Genomic DNA, 15,253 nt, shown 5'->3' with positions numbered 1-15,253 from the left:
TATCATTGGAGATATACCGGAACTATTTGGAGGTCAAAGGTGATAGAACTCGGCTATGTATGGTTCTACGCAATCGATAGTCGCATTTCTTTTCGATTATTCTTAATATCATAGATTTTCTTTGCATTCCCTGACAACATGTTTACAAAGTTCGAATAGCAATGCAAGATTGCAGCGCCCAGGGATTGCACGTGTTTGGACAAGGATGAAGTTATTTGCGAATTATATGCTGATACAGGCTCCGAATATTCAAGTGATGCTGAATATTTAGAGTTCGATGATGAAATATCTTCTAACGGAAATATTTCTAGTGATGACGAGGATATAGCCTTATCTTCAGGATGTGGAACTCACGTAGTGCAGAACGAGTCTGATAATTGTGTTACGGGTGTAAATATTCTAAATATTGTAAATAATGTAGTGTTTTCTGACAACTGGGTTATGGACAAGTGTGCCTAGGAAGGTGCTCCTGGTATAAAGGTATGGCTTAATGAATTTGGAAACATAGGACAAGGAGCAGGACATGTTTAGTGAGGAATATACTATGAGCAGAATTCACATTCTCATAACGCATCCCGTAAAACCCTAAAGTGGACTAATGTCACTAGCAGGGATATCAATAAATTATTGCTCTGTGTATATTGATAGGGCAGATGAATAGAAAAACCCATATTTCCGAAAACTATGAGCTGAAATAGATTTCAACAAATACTAACCTACCTGCATTTCAATAACTATTCAGGAAGGCCACCAGAAAAAATCACAGTAGTCCTTCAAAAGCCAGTGAAGTTCTGACAGTTTATTTGAATGCATGCACTCCAGCTTGGAGGTAGTTAGAAAGTGGCCGGAAACAGGGCTGTGCATGGGGTGAAGGGCACCCGGTCTGCAATGTGTTAATTCTGCTTCACTTTAGAAGTCTACAGTTCATGTAGGATATTCTTATTGTGCAGTTTATTTGAGAATGCATGCACTCCAGCTTGGAGGTAGTTAGAAAGTGGCCGGAAACAGGGCTGTGCATGGGGTGAAGGGCACCCGGTCTGCAATGTGTTAACTCTGCTTCACTTGAGGAGTCTACAGTTCATATAGGATATTCTTATTGTGTAATGAAAAGGGGACAGTGAAGTGTACGATACTGTAAAAGATGATGCCAGGTTGTGTGTCTCAGGTGGTAGAGATCCGACATGCCGCGGCTCGGACGATGTCACAGAGATTAGAAATTCAATACGCCGCATCTCGGATGATGTCACAGCGGGCAACACAGGGTGCCAACTTCATAACTACTGTATTTACTCGCGCATTAGACCCCTTTTTTCCCTACTTTTACAGCCAAAAACGGTAAAGGGCAGTCCAATATGCGATGACATCAAATTTTGTGCAGTGAACACATGACTTCTAGGCTATAAAGAGCTAAAAAATGTACATTCAAATATTCTACATTGTTCTTTAACAAACTTATGAATTATTTGAGTTATACCAGCTACTTTCATTGTAAGGCAGTATTTTTAAATGTAAAAAGTCAATAAATGGTGAACACCACTTTTAGGCCTACCGTACATATAAAGTAAATGTAATCCGTTTTAGTTACTCATATCACGGCATTAATTTCATCTCGTTAATTCCTCTGATGAGCTCGACGTTGAAGGGCATACGGTCGTAAAAACTTGCTACAAAGATACATCTCACTTCATACTCGACAATGTAGAAAAAAGGGATGAGGGTATCGTTAGAGTTCATGGTTTATAGCATTTAAAAATCAGAGATTTAGCATTTTGATTTTCATATTTAGCATTTTGTAACATCTATGCTTCTCAAATTTAGCGCTTTGTAGCAAATTGGTTAAAAATAGGCATAATTTGTGAAATTGTACACACAACAGTTGGGAGTAAAATCGTACTGTTTAATCACACATTGTTCGTCATGCGTTTTTGAATACACTGTGGAAAATAAGACAAACATCAACATAACACTGGAAGAAGTATTAACACACACACACAAATATGCATATTTAGACATTTACAAACACAATTTCAAAGTAAAAAATACTATTCTGAATGTATTCATTTACCACAGTACAACATACCTACAAGGAAGAGGAATTTCAATGATGATTGAAGTACAACATGCCAATTGTTAATGGTATCCTTCATTCAAGACCGTGCGCCTCTAACCGCACAGCCAACTCGCCCGGTTTAGATCATATTATAGTCTTCATAAAACGCTAGTCAAAATACAAATAGCACTGTTTCTTGATGAATTAAAATGTTCACACAATTCTCATTTCATTGAACATGCAAAACTGAACAACCTATGAGTAAGGCAATATGAATGAGCATAAGCAGGGAACTTTCTCATAGATGTAGTGGACATCAACCAGACTTTATGAATCTTGGGATTCTTGACAATAACAAGCCAGCAACGTGGGTGTTGTATTTAAATCATCTGAGATATGCACTCTTCAGGAAGGCAAATATTCATGTAGTAAATGTCTGCCACCAGACAGTCTTTTCTATGCTTAATTATCACATGAGAATTTTGTTTTTGTTTTCCAGGTCTATTTCAATTTACTGTCTTAATTCAGCTGCTTCCTATACTTTCCTACCCAAGAATACCCCTTCCCCTCAAAGAGTGTGCAAGCAGACAGCTCTAGAACGAGAACTTGTCAAGGATTTCTGGATGTTGATTGTAGTTATCTTTTGCTAATACTATGTGAGAAACCAGAATTATCTAGAATCATAGCCAGAATGTTCATAAAGAGGGTTCAGTCGAGTTATAATGAGTTGCGTTTTGAGTCGAGTTGTTATAGTTTGATTGTGATGTTGGTATATTGTTGACGTTAACATATGAGTGCAGTGAACCGAGTTTACAATCAGTATTGCTCGACAGATCAGTTGTCAATTGAGAATAACTATGTACATTTCTGTGTTATTATATTGTATGTTTAGTGAAAATATATATACGAGTAGTCATTGATAATAGTGATTTTTCTTGCTACATCATTACACATTAATTATTACCATGACAGGACTGTGTACAAACATAGTGTGATATTTACTCACGTTGAGGTTAGGGTTATCGCGTATGAGTGTGAACGGTGATATACGTATTGTGTAGAAACTTGAAAAAATAGTGGAATCATGAAGATATTCATTGAGGACCTCACAATTGGTCAACTGAAAGGATAATTGGAGGATTGCGGACTTCCGACTACAGGAACGAAATCAGACTCGATTAGCTGATTGCTGATGGACTAGATCCAGGTGGATTTTACATAGATCATGGCAAGGAGGGAGAATCTTGAATGTCAGAAGAAGCGGTAGGCATTGAAACTATGTTTGCTAACCTAATGACTGTGATCCACCCAAATTTCAAATCTAGGATAATGTCTAGATAGCAAAATTTCACACAAACTCCCAGAGAAATTCCCAAATCTCCAGTCTAAAACAGAGCCTATTTTCCTAGATTTCTGGGGTCAACACACAGTTGACAAAACAGATATCCGATATTAGAACAAAATTAAGTGAGGTCGAACAGACAGTAAGGAACAGATTAAGAGTCCGATATTAGAACAAAATTAAGTGAGTTCGAACAGACAGTAAGGAACAGATTAAGAGAAGTGTCCTTATGACCCAGGCGTCCTGTTCGAGTGCCCCGTTTAATGCAGCAACATCGTGCAGCTCGCCTTCTGTTTGCCTGTACCTACGTCAACTGGCAACTTCGCCAATGGAGACCTGTGTTGTTCTCAGACGAGTCCAGATTTCCCCTGACACAGCGTGATGTATGTCAACGTGTATGGAGACACCGTGGTGAGCAGTACATGCCAAATGTTGTCCAGGAAGGCGACCGATTCAAACAAGGTTCTGTGATGATGTGGGGTGGCATCAGGATTGATGGCCGTACGGATCTTGTCATCGTCTGTGGTAATCTTACGCTGCGGGGCACATCAAGCAGATACTGCTACAGCATGTGTTGGTATTTGCATACATTGTTGGCCCTGAATTTGTACTCGTGCACAACAGTGCCAGGGCTCATGTAGCGCGCATCACCAGGGCTGTCTTGCAAGAACTGGACATTCAAGAGATGGAATGGCCAGCAGTGAGTTCCGACCATAATCCCATCAAGCATGTGTGGAATAGGCTTGACAGAAGTGTTCGTGGGCGTCCTGTTCCACCACAGGCTCTCCATGACCTCGAACAGGCTCTCATAGAAGAATGGGACCTGATACTACAATGTGACCTCCATCGACTTACACGGAGCATGCCACGTAGGTGCCAAGCTGTGATAAATTCTTGTGGAGGACATACACCATACTGAAGCTCTCCAACTGTGATAAAAATCCACTCTGGAGGACTGTTATCACTTCGTTTTAGCCCCTATTTGGACATTTCCGTTTGTTCTCATTTTCACACCAGGCAAATGCTGGGGCTGTACTTTAATTAAATTAAGGCCACGGCCGCTTCCTTTCAACTCCTAGGCCTTTCCTATCCTATCGTCGTCATAAGACCTATTTGTGTCGGTGCGATGTAAAGCCACTAGCAAAAAAACAAATTATATAATACATAAGACTTTTAATTGTGATTCCATCACATCAGTGTACCTAATGTTGTGTATTTTACTGACTACATAGATACATAGATATTTTAATCTATTACTGAGCATTGTTGACAGTAAACTACACTTAGTAAACTAATGGGTCATGTGCTTGTTATTTAATAGGGAGGATATTATTTCCCTCTTTTAATCACGTAAGTTTAATTGAAATATGTTTTAGTCCCCACATATCTAGTAGCTGAAGATGTCCTACATTTGGACGAAACATCATGTGATTCTTCACTGATTAAATGTTGTATTGAAAAGGTGTAACTATAGCATTCTTTGTACATATGTATGGACAACAACCTGGTTATAATTTTTGCTGTGAAACACTTTCACTCTGGTTGTTGTTGGAGGATCCAGTTCCAATACAGTCTTCATAGTGGATGTTGGAAGGGATATAACAGCACTATTATCTTCCCTTCATATTGTCAGCATTCAAGGAAGTTCTAATGTAAGATACCTATAACAAGGTTTAGTCATAGAAAGAGAAGAATATTGAAAGGAATTTACAATAAGATACCGTATTTACTCGCGTATTAGACCCCCCTGGCTTTTTGAAACAAAGAAAATTAAAAAATAAATCTCGCATACAAGACCCCCAACGCAATTCGTCAGAGAAGAACAAGATTCTGCTTCAAAGCGGGTACAAGTCTTATTGCAGCTCTGATGACTTCGCACAAATTTATGAATAGTTTCATCCATATGACCCACGCAATGAAAACATGACAAAATCATGTGGTACATCTGTGTTTTGTAGTTATGAAATATCTGCCTCCATAGCGTAGGCCTACTGCAGCTGTGATGACGTCGCACAAATAGGTGAATAGTTTCATGTCCGAACCGTGCATTGCAAGCATGTATCAGTCATGCTATATGTCTGCGTTTTGTAGTTAAGAATGTCTGCCTGCGTAATGGTTAGCACAATTAGCTGCAGTTTTTGGGAGTCTGGGTTCAATTCCCAGTACCGTACTGCCAGGAATTTACGAATGGCAGGAAGGTTGATATGCAGTAAAAATTGTGCATGTAACTCCCCTCCACTGAGGCATGTCTGAAAAGAGCTGCACCGCATCGGGATGAGGAAACTAGTTTACTTTATTTGAGAAATATTCATGGCTGTTGCTATTAATATAGCAGGCAAGATCATTAACAAAGTGACCATTTAATATCTCGTAGCCTTTGCTGGCAGGACCTAGTGTTTACAGTGCACTATGTCTTCTGGTATAGGCTAGAGCATTTTTGTTACTTTCATTGACCTGTCTCAGTCTTATCTTTGGCTTTGACAATGTGGATGTAGCAGGTATGAGCGATGCTAGTAATGCCATTCCTTATGCTGCTGGTCCCTGCTATGAATGGTGTGAAAATGTTGCTCATAGGGTCGGTTGATGCGTGCATTTCAGTGGGCTTGGCAGACTGATATGTAATAGAAAATTCTGGCTCGGTGAGGAAAGCAACGGGAAACCACCTCACTCCTCATTTCCCTAGTACGCCTCTTCAGTGATGCCTAGGCCGTCTATGACAGCTAATAGCAGACCTGTAGAGGATCCAACCAGTCTTAGGGCTGAGGACTGAACGTACATACAACTCGGGCCAATACAATACCGGTCAAAAGTTTAGGACCACATTAAAAAATCATGAAGTTCCATCTACAACCTAAAATTTTGCTACTAGACCTGTGTAATTTTTTTCCTGAGCTCTCGCATCTAATATGATATACGTCGCCTGATTTCAGTGATTTATGCCAAGTAGTGTATAAGTTATACATTTTTAACTGTTGAAAGGTCACGTCAGAAAGTCAACATTTTTAGAAATATTATGTACTATATACTCTAATCAGCTTCAAGTATCACCAACAAGATTAGCAATAGTTGAGGGTCATTTTGGTATAAATAGAAAAATTCCGAAAAAATGCGGCAGAGAATTTTGTGCTTTTGCTTTTTGTTTCAAGTCAGCTCTAAAATGATCAGTTTTTCCTTGTTCTTGTCATAGGTCTCAGTGTGAGCTATCGTCATCAGAAATGTATTCTTGGTTGCCATCCATAAAGTGCAAATGGAACTATCAGGGCAGACAAGTTTCATGCCGATAGCTCGTCCTGAGACCTTGGGCCATAAGGTACATGACAAAGGCAAAGAAAAATCAACCATTTTGGCCCTGGTTCGAAAAAAATTAAACACGCAAAAAAAAAAAAAAAAAAAAAAAAAAAAAAAAAAAGTGCCGCATATTTTCGGAAGTTTTATATTTTTACTAAAATGGCCCCCACCTATCTCTAAGTCTACAAAAAAATCTTGGTGATGATCCTTGCAACCAATTAGAGTGTACAGTACATTATATAACCAAAATTTTTTATCTTTTGTAGTGACCGTCCAAGAGTTAAAAATTCATCACTTCCACATTATTTGGATTAACTCAATGAAATCAGGCGACATATATCCTGTTAGATGTGAGAGCTCGGAAAGAAAATTACAGATATCTCGTGGCACAATTTTAGGTTCTAGATGACATTTCGTTATTTCTTTGCGTGATCCTAAACTTCTGACCGGAGGGAAGTAACTCTTAAACCCTCAAAAGCAGAAACACTTTCTTCAACCATATGTTTTACTCAGCTTTCAATCTGTCTGGTCAGACACAGTGACTCCAGCGATCGCACTGTGGGGTTGACATGCGTCCACGACCTTGTCCAACCCTCCTTGTGAACTGGCCTCTCTTACTGTAGCATTTCCACAAGCGGTGAATAACTGATGATGACCATTGGAACCCCATCTACCAAATTAACGTTTACATACCAGACATTACAAAACATGTTCCACTAATTTTTTTGAACTGTGTAGTATTTAGACATTACCTGATTACTCCAACTAGCTAGTGTCAGTATTTGAAGCCAGAAATGTAAGTATTTCTATTAGAATGGAGTGCCATTATATTTCTTCTATCCTTCTTTGTTTGTCCTGTATTCCTGTTTTTCCGCTTGTCTTTTTCTGTTGCCTTTCCCATTTGTTTTGTTTACTTAACTTTCTCCTCGTCATATACCCCTCTCACCCCAAGACTGAAGTTAAACAGTTGTCTCTGGTAATGTGCTGTCTTCATTCTCTTCATGATGCAGTCTCCCAAAAAGTTGATACTATTGTATAACAAATGCACTTGCTCGAATGTCAGAGGGTTGGGTATCAGGGTCAAGAGCTTCTTCTTTACAGCACTTTTCATGTCTTCAGAATCAAATCTTGCAAGGAACTCTCTCTTGAAATAGTTTCAACTTAAATTTAGGCCTTTCAAACTATTTTACCAGTTTGCAGTTTGTCCCTTCAATTGTGATTTGATAATTTGTACAAAACTGTCATCTGTCAAGTTAGGTAGTTTTAATAAACTAATAAACCCATTAATAAAATTAGCTGGGTTCTCTTATTATCTCCCTTGAAACCCGGGTAGACTCTCCTTTATAACCTAAGGATCTAAGTGTCCGGCATTTGCGCATAAGCTTAAAGGTGAAGCTGTATGACTAATTTGAATTAACATGTCTTCCACAGAGTGTAGGATGATCTCTTTCATATTACCAACGTAAATTTCTACATCATCCTCAAAAACGTTTAAATGTGATAGAAACTATCCAATCATAACGGTTGTTTTAATTGCCAATGTTCCTAACAAATATTAATAATATTGATTTTATGTTCCCACTTACTTTTAACGTTAATAAGAAAATGGAGACAACGAACGTACAAAATTAAACATTATGATAAAACGCATTACCACCAAACCTGTAGATATCCATAAATGCGGCAAACTTTACTGTTATTTCTTCCATTCTTTCCGTCATGGAACTTTTGGCATTATCCAAGCGATAGCATACCTAAGCTAAACAATACGATCTCTCTTATATCATTTACAGCTGTTTAGGTAAATCCTGATGTGATAAACATAGGGAACAAGCGTGAAATATACTTTAAAATAAGGGTCTGGTTTCAACAGCCGCATTTATTGAAAGAATGCTTCCAGTGACAATGTATTACATTTGGAAGTACAGCTTTTTTAACATATGCACGCTTTCTACAGCACGGCTTTATTCATTTATTTTTACACATACACCAACTGGGAATATCAGAGACCATCTCCAGAAACTATTTGTAAATAGATTCACACTGTTTGGACTATAGTTGGGAACAAAACTATTTTTAAAATGTTCAAAATGACGGAACCTGGAATGCTCTCGATTGCAGTGCCTGGCTGATGAGATGGCAGTGAAGATGACGTCACTTGGAATGAAGTCATGCCAGTAGCAGGGAAGTTGGCGGCGCAAGACGATAATTCAAATGAAAGCAGTGATCAGATTTACTCAGATTTACTGTGTGGTAGGCCTACTCCTCAACTGACAGAAACAAATGACTGGCCATTAAGTTATTTTGTATCAATATTGCATAATATGATAATACGATCCCTTTTCTCTACGGGTCAAGTACGAAGTGAGATGAATCTTCGTAGCGAGTTTTTACGACTGTATGTCTTCCTGATGTCAACCTCATCAGAGGAATTAATGAGCCGAAACGAATGACGTAATATGAGTAACTAAAACAGACTATATTTACTTTATATGTAAGCCTAAAAGTTGTGTTCACCATTTATTGTCTTTTTACATTTAGAAATACTGCCCTCCAACGAAAATAGCCAGTAGAATTAAAGTACATTCATAACTTTGTTAAAGAATAGTGTAGAATGTTTGCATGTACAATTTATAGGTCATATGTTCACGACGCAAAGTTTGAGGTTATCGCATATTGTACCCCCCTTTACTTTTTTGCCTGTAAAAGTGGGGGGAAAAAAGGATTTAATGTGCAAGTAAATACGGTAAACAAAATGACAGTGTTTGATTTAGATTTTGCTATAGTTTGTTCTGTTGTCAGTTTTAGTTTGTATGACATACCTACAACTAGCTATGTTGTTTATGTTTCATTGGCATTTAAAATCATCCTTGTGGTAATCTCCTTAGGTATTCTCTCTCTCAACATACTAATCTGTCTGCTTAGAAATCTCAGTTTCTGTACTAGCAATTGCATGCCAGGATAGAGAGATCAAAATACTGGGAAAATACTGGTATTTATTCTCTTAAATTTTGTGTACATTAAATGTATTGCCCCACTGTAATGTGTTATAAATGACTTCCTGTTTTATTTCCTTGTAAAACATCAGTTTTCTTAAGATACTCTGAAAATATATCTGTTATCTTAATTCTGCTATTTGTATATTTGAGATATATTGCACCTGTATGAGCCACAACTCAAGTGCCTTTTATAGAATACATAATTTTTTTACTATTTGCCCAAATGGTGACTTTCAGTCAAAAGTATTGTACCCAAAAACCAATTAAGTTATTGTAACTGTATAGTAGACTATGAGATGGACCCTAGCTTACTTGGCTGTTGATTGGACTTGTTGACACAATGATTGCATACTTACCTATCTAGATGGGATAAGGTTTTAGTCCTAAACAGGTGTAATATTTTCATGTTGTATTTTTTGCTTGTATTATTTTTTCTGGTTTCTTCTTTTACCTTGCCATGAAAGAACGTTATTTTCTACCTGTACAATTCCACACTTTGTAATAATACAAATAAACTTGCATTAACCAATATTGAGAGGAGGAAATATTTTGTCTTTTATGTGTTCAGGCACGTGAGCGGGGGTACTTAATGCCAGCTTACTCTGGAGGCGTCCAAGAGGAGCAATACGAGGGGGCAACTGTTATTGAACCAAAGAAAGGTTATTATAGTGATCCCATAGCAACATTGGATTTCAGTTCGCTGTATCCCAGCATCATGATGGCACACAACCTCTGCTATACCACTCTGCTGCAAGGTGGAGTCAAGGAGAAGCTTGGGTTTGTAAAATATTGTATAATTTACAGCGTGAATAAAAATTTCCATATTCGTGCATGTTCAGGTTTGTATTATTTTGGGTGGGAAGGGAAAGGAAACAATTTTGTAATAATAATGACCAAAATTACACTTACTTCCTCAAAACAAGATAAAAAAACACTGACAGATCATTGCAGGAAGAGGAAGCAACAAAGAGAGGAAGCAAGGACCAACATGAAAACATGAAAGGACGAGGACAATCTCCACATCTTCATGCACTCCTGTTTTCAGATAAATGTGCTCTCCTCTCATTAATCTCGGTTCTTCATCCATTTCTTCTCAGTTTTGTATGAGTTTATTTCCTCTCCCCAGCTTCATCAGGACAGGTATAAAAACTCGGTGAGAAAACTATCTTGACACTACTTCAGTCTTGATATTGGAAGTTTGTGAGACAAAAAGATCAAAGGTGGGTACAGGCAACGCCCTCTAATGACTAAAAGCAGTGAGGTTAAAATTGACAACTTCACACTGCAGTCAAACGGTAGGCTGACGGCTTCATGGTGAGAAGGTAGTGACAAACAAAAACACTACTGGTTCACTGGCACAATATCACTGGAAATACAACACATTATAAGAAATAAGGAAGCACATAAATATCATTAGAAATAGACAAACTGTAGTATAAACATGCTGTCAATTTCACGTAAGTTAATAATTACAGTTTACCTTAACATCCCAGGACCTGAAGATTCCTTGACTTGCTGTTTTGTTTATTTCTGTCACTTACGCAGTCAGAAGAGTTGTTCTTCAGTGTTATTCTCCCAAACTTACTGACTGGTTTGCATATCAATCCCTTCACTTTTTGTCCATAGATGCACTCGTCAGTGTCGCTATAGATAGCATTGTTCTGTAAACTTTGTAGTGATAGCTTAACAAGAATGTTCCACTGATAACTTAAGTTTCCAAAAATTACTAAAAAGTACTCTCCAACTGTTATGAGTTCATAATGCTCTGTAATGTAGATGCTACATTAATATAAATACATAAAACCAAATAACTGGGCACTGACAGTCCTCCTTGCTTTAAATGATTAAAATATAAACTGCTTATCTCAACTCTTTACTTCCCTAAACATACCAATACAGAGTTCTGAATTCAGTAACTTGCAAATATTGTGTGATGCATAACTTGAAACATACAGTACTTCTGGGGTGTCTGTTACTTCTGTTAAATCAACATTTACAAGATAAAACCACAAACATTCACTATCTTACACTGCCAACTGGAGAGATTTAAGTATGAAGGGGAATGATTCAGAAGGTCATTAAAATCACCAATTAAATCTTATTTTTAGTATCCAGTATTTGTTGTTCTCTTCTCCGAATATCTCCCCTTCGGGACTCGGTATCTCGTCTCTCAGCTGGTGTACTGCAGGTTAGGTAGCAAGGCAAATCTGGGAACTTACAGGGCACAGCTTCTTCCCTCATCTTGGGAAACCTTAGAGCATGTTTTGTGACTGTTCCATCAGGTTGTTTCCAATTTTCATAAGCTATTATGTCCTTTTCGTCAAAGTGGTGGGCACAAACAGCAGATAATGGAGTTGGATGCCAATCCTTTCATGGAATCGCACGAATCCATGCCTACCTTATCTCTTCTGGACATGATGCCATTTTATTTTACAGTAGTCATAGGCTTGCACTCAGGAACACAACACTTTCTAGGCATGTGAAATATTTTCAATAAGTTATATTTGACACAAAAATAGGCAAGAGTAACTTCTAGGCTGGAGGTTTTGTAAGTAACAACAGATGAGAAGTATTTACGTCTACCAGCTTTAAGCAGGTCTTACACCATTAATAATTTCTCCTTTTTTGATAATTTCCACTAATTTTCACACTTTCGTCCATGCTTCCCTCTTCTGTCGCCGCCATTGTTTCTGTTTATATTATCAATTCAAAGTGCCAGCATAAACAGTTCAGGCACTATAATATTGATATGGCTAACTACTTATTGGATTCTTCGAATTAGTGCATTATAAGCCTTTTATCTTTCTAAAATAATAGGGAACATGCATAATTTTCAAAAAAATTTTTTTTTTTTTAAAGTACTCTAATGAAATAGTATGTAAACGTATTACATTGTGGTAAGTTGCCTTGTTTTCTACCATTAAAAAAAATATTTAATAGTGCCTTTCCGCAAGGCGAATGAAACGGCCTCTGACGTAAGCGGCGCGCTGTGACGTCACGATCCAGTACCGCATGCAGCTCTACCAGCCGTTGTGCATAAGCCGTTGCTAAAAGCCGATTGTTTATTATTTGTGATCGCGAATAACTTCGAAATGACGGGAGAAAGGATCAAAAAACACAGTCCCAGCTCTACCATGAAAGTTGAAAACAAATAGTACGAGGGCTGGAACGGGGTCTACTCAGCCTCGGGAGGTCAAATGAGTAGAGGGGTTTCAAATCCCACCTCAGCCATTCTCGAAGTGGTTTTTCGTATTTTCCCACTTCTCCTCCAGACACCTAAGGCCACAGCCGTTTCCTTCCCTCTTCCTTGTCTATCCCTTCCAATCCTCCCATCCTCCAACAAGGCCCCTGTTGAGCATAGCAGGTGAGGCCGCCTGGGCGAGGTAATGGCCCTCCTCACCAGTTTCATCACCATACCCAAAGTCTCACGTTCCAGGACACTGCCCTTGAAGCGGTAGAGGTGAAATCCCTCGCTGAGTCCGAGAGAAAACCAACCCTGAAGGATAAACTGATTAAGAAAGAAATATCATAGTACTATAGGACTATAATCTATCATTCCCAAAAAATATATATATATATTTATGGTAGGGACAACTGGCCTACCCACTACCGGGGCCCATGAAAGAGAAACATTAAATATCTTTGTGGAAGGAAAAAGTTAAACATGATTTTAAAAAAATAAGACTTCATCTAGTTTTCACAAGTCGGGCTGAGTGGTTCAGACGGTTGAGGTGCTGGCCGTCTGACCCCAACTTGGCAGGTTCGATCCTGGTTCAGTCCGGTGGTAGTTGAAGGTGCTCAAATACGTCAGCCTCGTGTCGGTAGATTTACTGGCATGTAAAAGAACTCCTGCAGAACTAAATTCCTGCACATCGGCGTCTCCGAAAACCGTAGAAGTAGTTAGCGGGGCCTAAAACCAATAACATTAATTACATTTGGCTTTTAACAAGCTGAGCATATCAGGCAAGAAAAGTGTCCTGGTGACATTTTAGTCATTCAGTACAGGAATGCTTTACGTCACACCGTTACAGATAGGTCTTATGGCGACGATGGGACAGGAAAGGCCTAGGAATAGGAAGGAAGCGGCCGTGGCCTTAGGTACAGCCCCAGCATTTGCCTGGTGTGAAAATGGGAAACCACGGAAAACCATCTTCAGGGCTGCCGACAATGGGGTTTGAAACCCACTATCTCCCGGATGCGAGCTCACAGCTGCGCGCTCCTAACCGCACGGCCAACTCTCCCGGTATTTTTTTCCTTCGGTTTATTGACTTGGCTAGTATAACCTAAAACTTAGGCTAAGTTGGATAATATTTTAAACACCAACATCACTATTTTCACCTGTGTGCAGTTATGTAATTTATTTCATTAATATTATGATAATTATTATATTTGAGCATTGTTAACTTATAAGACCCCAACAGACAAGCATTGGTTTTGTGTAGAGTTATACATTTGTTAAATTCACGTTGTTTCCTTTCATGATGTACACGCCTATTTTTTGTTATATCACAGAGTATTTAGATATAGCCTAAATTTCTTTACAAATTAAGCTCTTCAATAAAGACATAAATAACTGTTGCATGCCAAGGTAAATTGGTAGAATTAGAGCTGTCAATATGGTTCATAACCCCTTTGATTTATTATCTTGACATGGATCACCCAAAACATAGGTTAGGTTTGGAGAATATTTTAATAATCAGCATTAATTAATGTACTGTTTATTACTTTCATATTCCAAGATATTATTTATTTATCGTGTCAGAAGTACAAAGTAAGAGAGACAAAAATTAAACCAAAAAATTTTAAACATTGGTTGACCAAAAATTGGCCACGACAAGCGCATTTGGAGTTGCTCTCATTAGATCTTTAATGGTACAAGTGGCTGGAGAAGATGGACACAGTAGAAGATGTTCGTTAGTCTGCTTAGTACCACACTTGCAGTAAACTGTCTCCACAGGAAGGCCCCATTTCTGTAGGTTGGTCTTGCATCTCGTGGTACTGGAGCGTAATCGATTGAGAGCCTTCCATGTTGTCCACTTTTCAGAATGTCCAGGGGGAAGTTCTTCCTTTGGAACCATCCATTCTCTTAAATGTTGACATTTTTCCCGCCACATTGAGATTCTTGCTTGTTGTGGAGTTCCTTTAAGAGCTTCAGTGGTTGTCAAGAAGCTCTTTCTTGATTTCAACCTAGGATGTGCTGGTTGACAGGCATACAAAGGATGGGCTTCCATAGTCATAGCCTTGCTTTTCTCATGCCTAGCAGCAATCTCACGTCTGATTTCAGGTGGTGCTATACCAGCGAGACAGTGGAGTTTATCTATGGGAGTAGGTCTTAAACAACCTGTGATAATACGGCAGGTGTCATTTAGTGCTACATCTATGTTTTTGGCATGGCTGGACTTATGCCACACGGAGCAAGCATACTCAGCAGTGGAGTAGCACAGTGCTAGCGCGCTTGTTCTCACAGTGCAAGGGTGAGCTCCCCAGGTGGTGCCTCGAAGTTTCCGCACTATGTTGTTTCTGGCAGACACTTTTTGTTTCACGTTTAGGCAATGTTTCTTATACGTAAGCGTA

General features: G+C 38.7%; 1 protein-coding gene across 3 annotated transcripts in view; it reads left to right on the top strand.

Moving 5' to 3' along the window:
• The window catches only part of PolD1 (DNA polymerase delta), a 213,130-nt gene that overhangs the window by 138,574 nt on the left and 59,303 nt on the right, over window positions 1-15,253 (top strand). For all 3 annotated transcript variants that reach the window (XM_067149778.2, XM_067149780.2, XM_067149779.2), the window contains one exon: window positions 10,248-10,456. In XM_067149778.2, the coding sequence (XP_067005879.2) occupies window positions 10,248-10,456 (209 nt within the window). The remainder of the gene's footprint in view (window positions 1-10,247; window positions 10,457-15,253) is intronic.

This window comes from Anabrus simplex, chromosome 6 (genome assembly GCF_040414725.1).
Source record: "Anabrus simplex isolate iqAnaSimp1 chromosome 6, ASM4041472v1, whole genome shotgun sequence".
In the NCBI taxonomy this organism is placed as follows: domain Eukaryota; kingdom Metazoa; phylum Arthropoda; class Insecta; order Orthoptera; family Tettigoniidae; genus Anabrus; species Anabrus simplex.
This window is presented reverse-complemented; position numbering and strand designations above follow the sequence as displayed.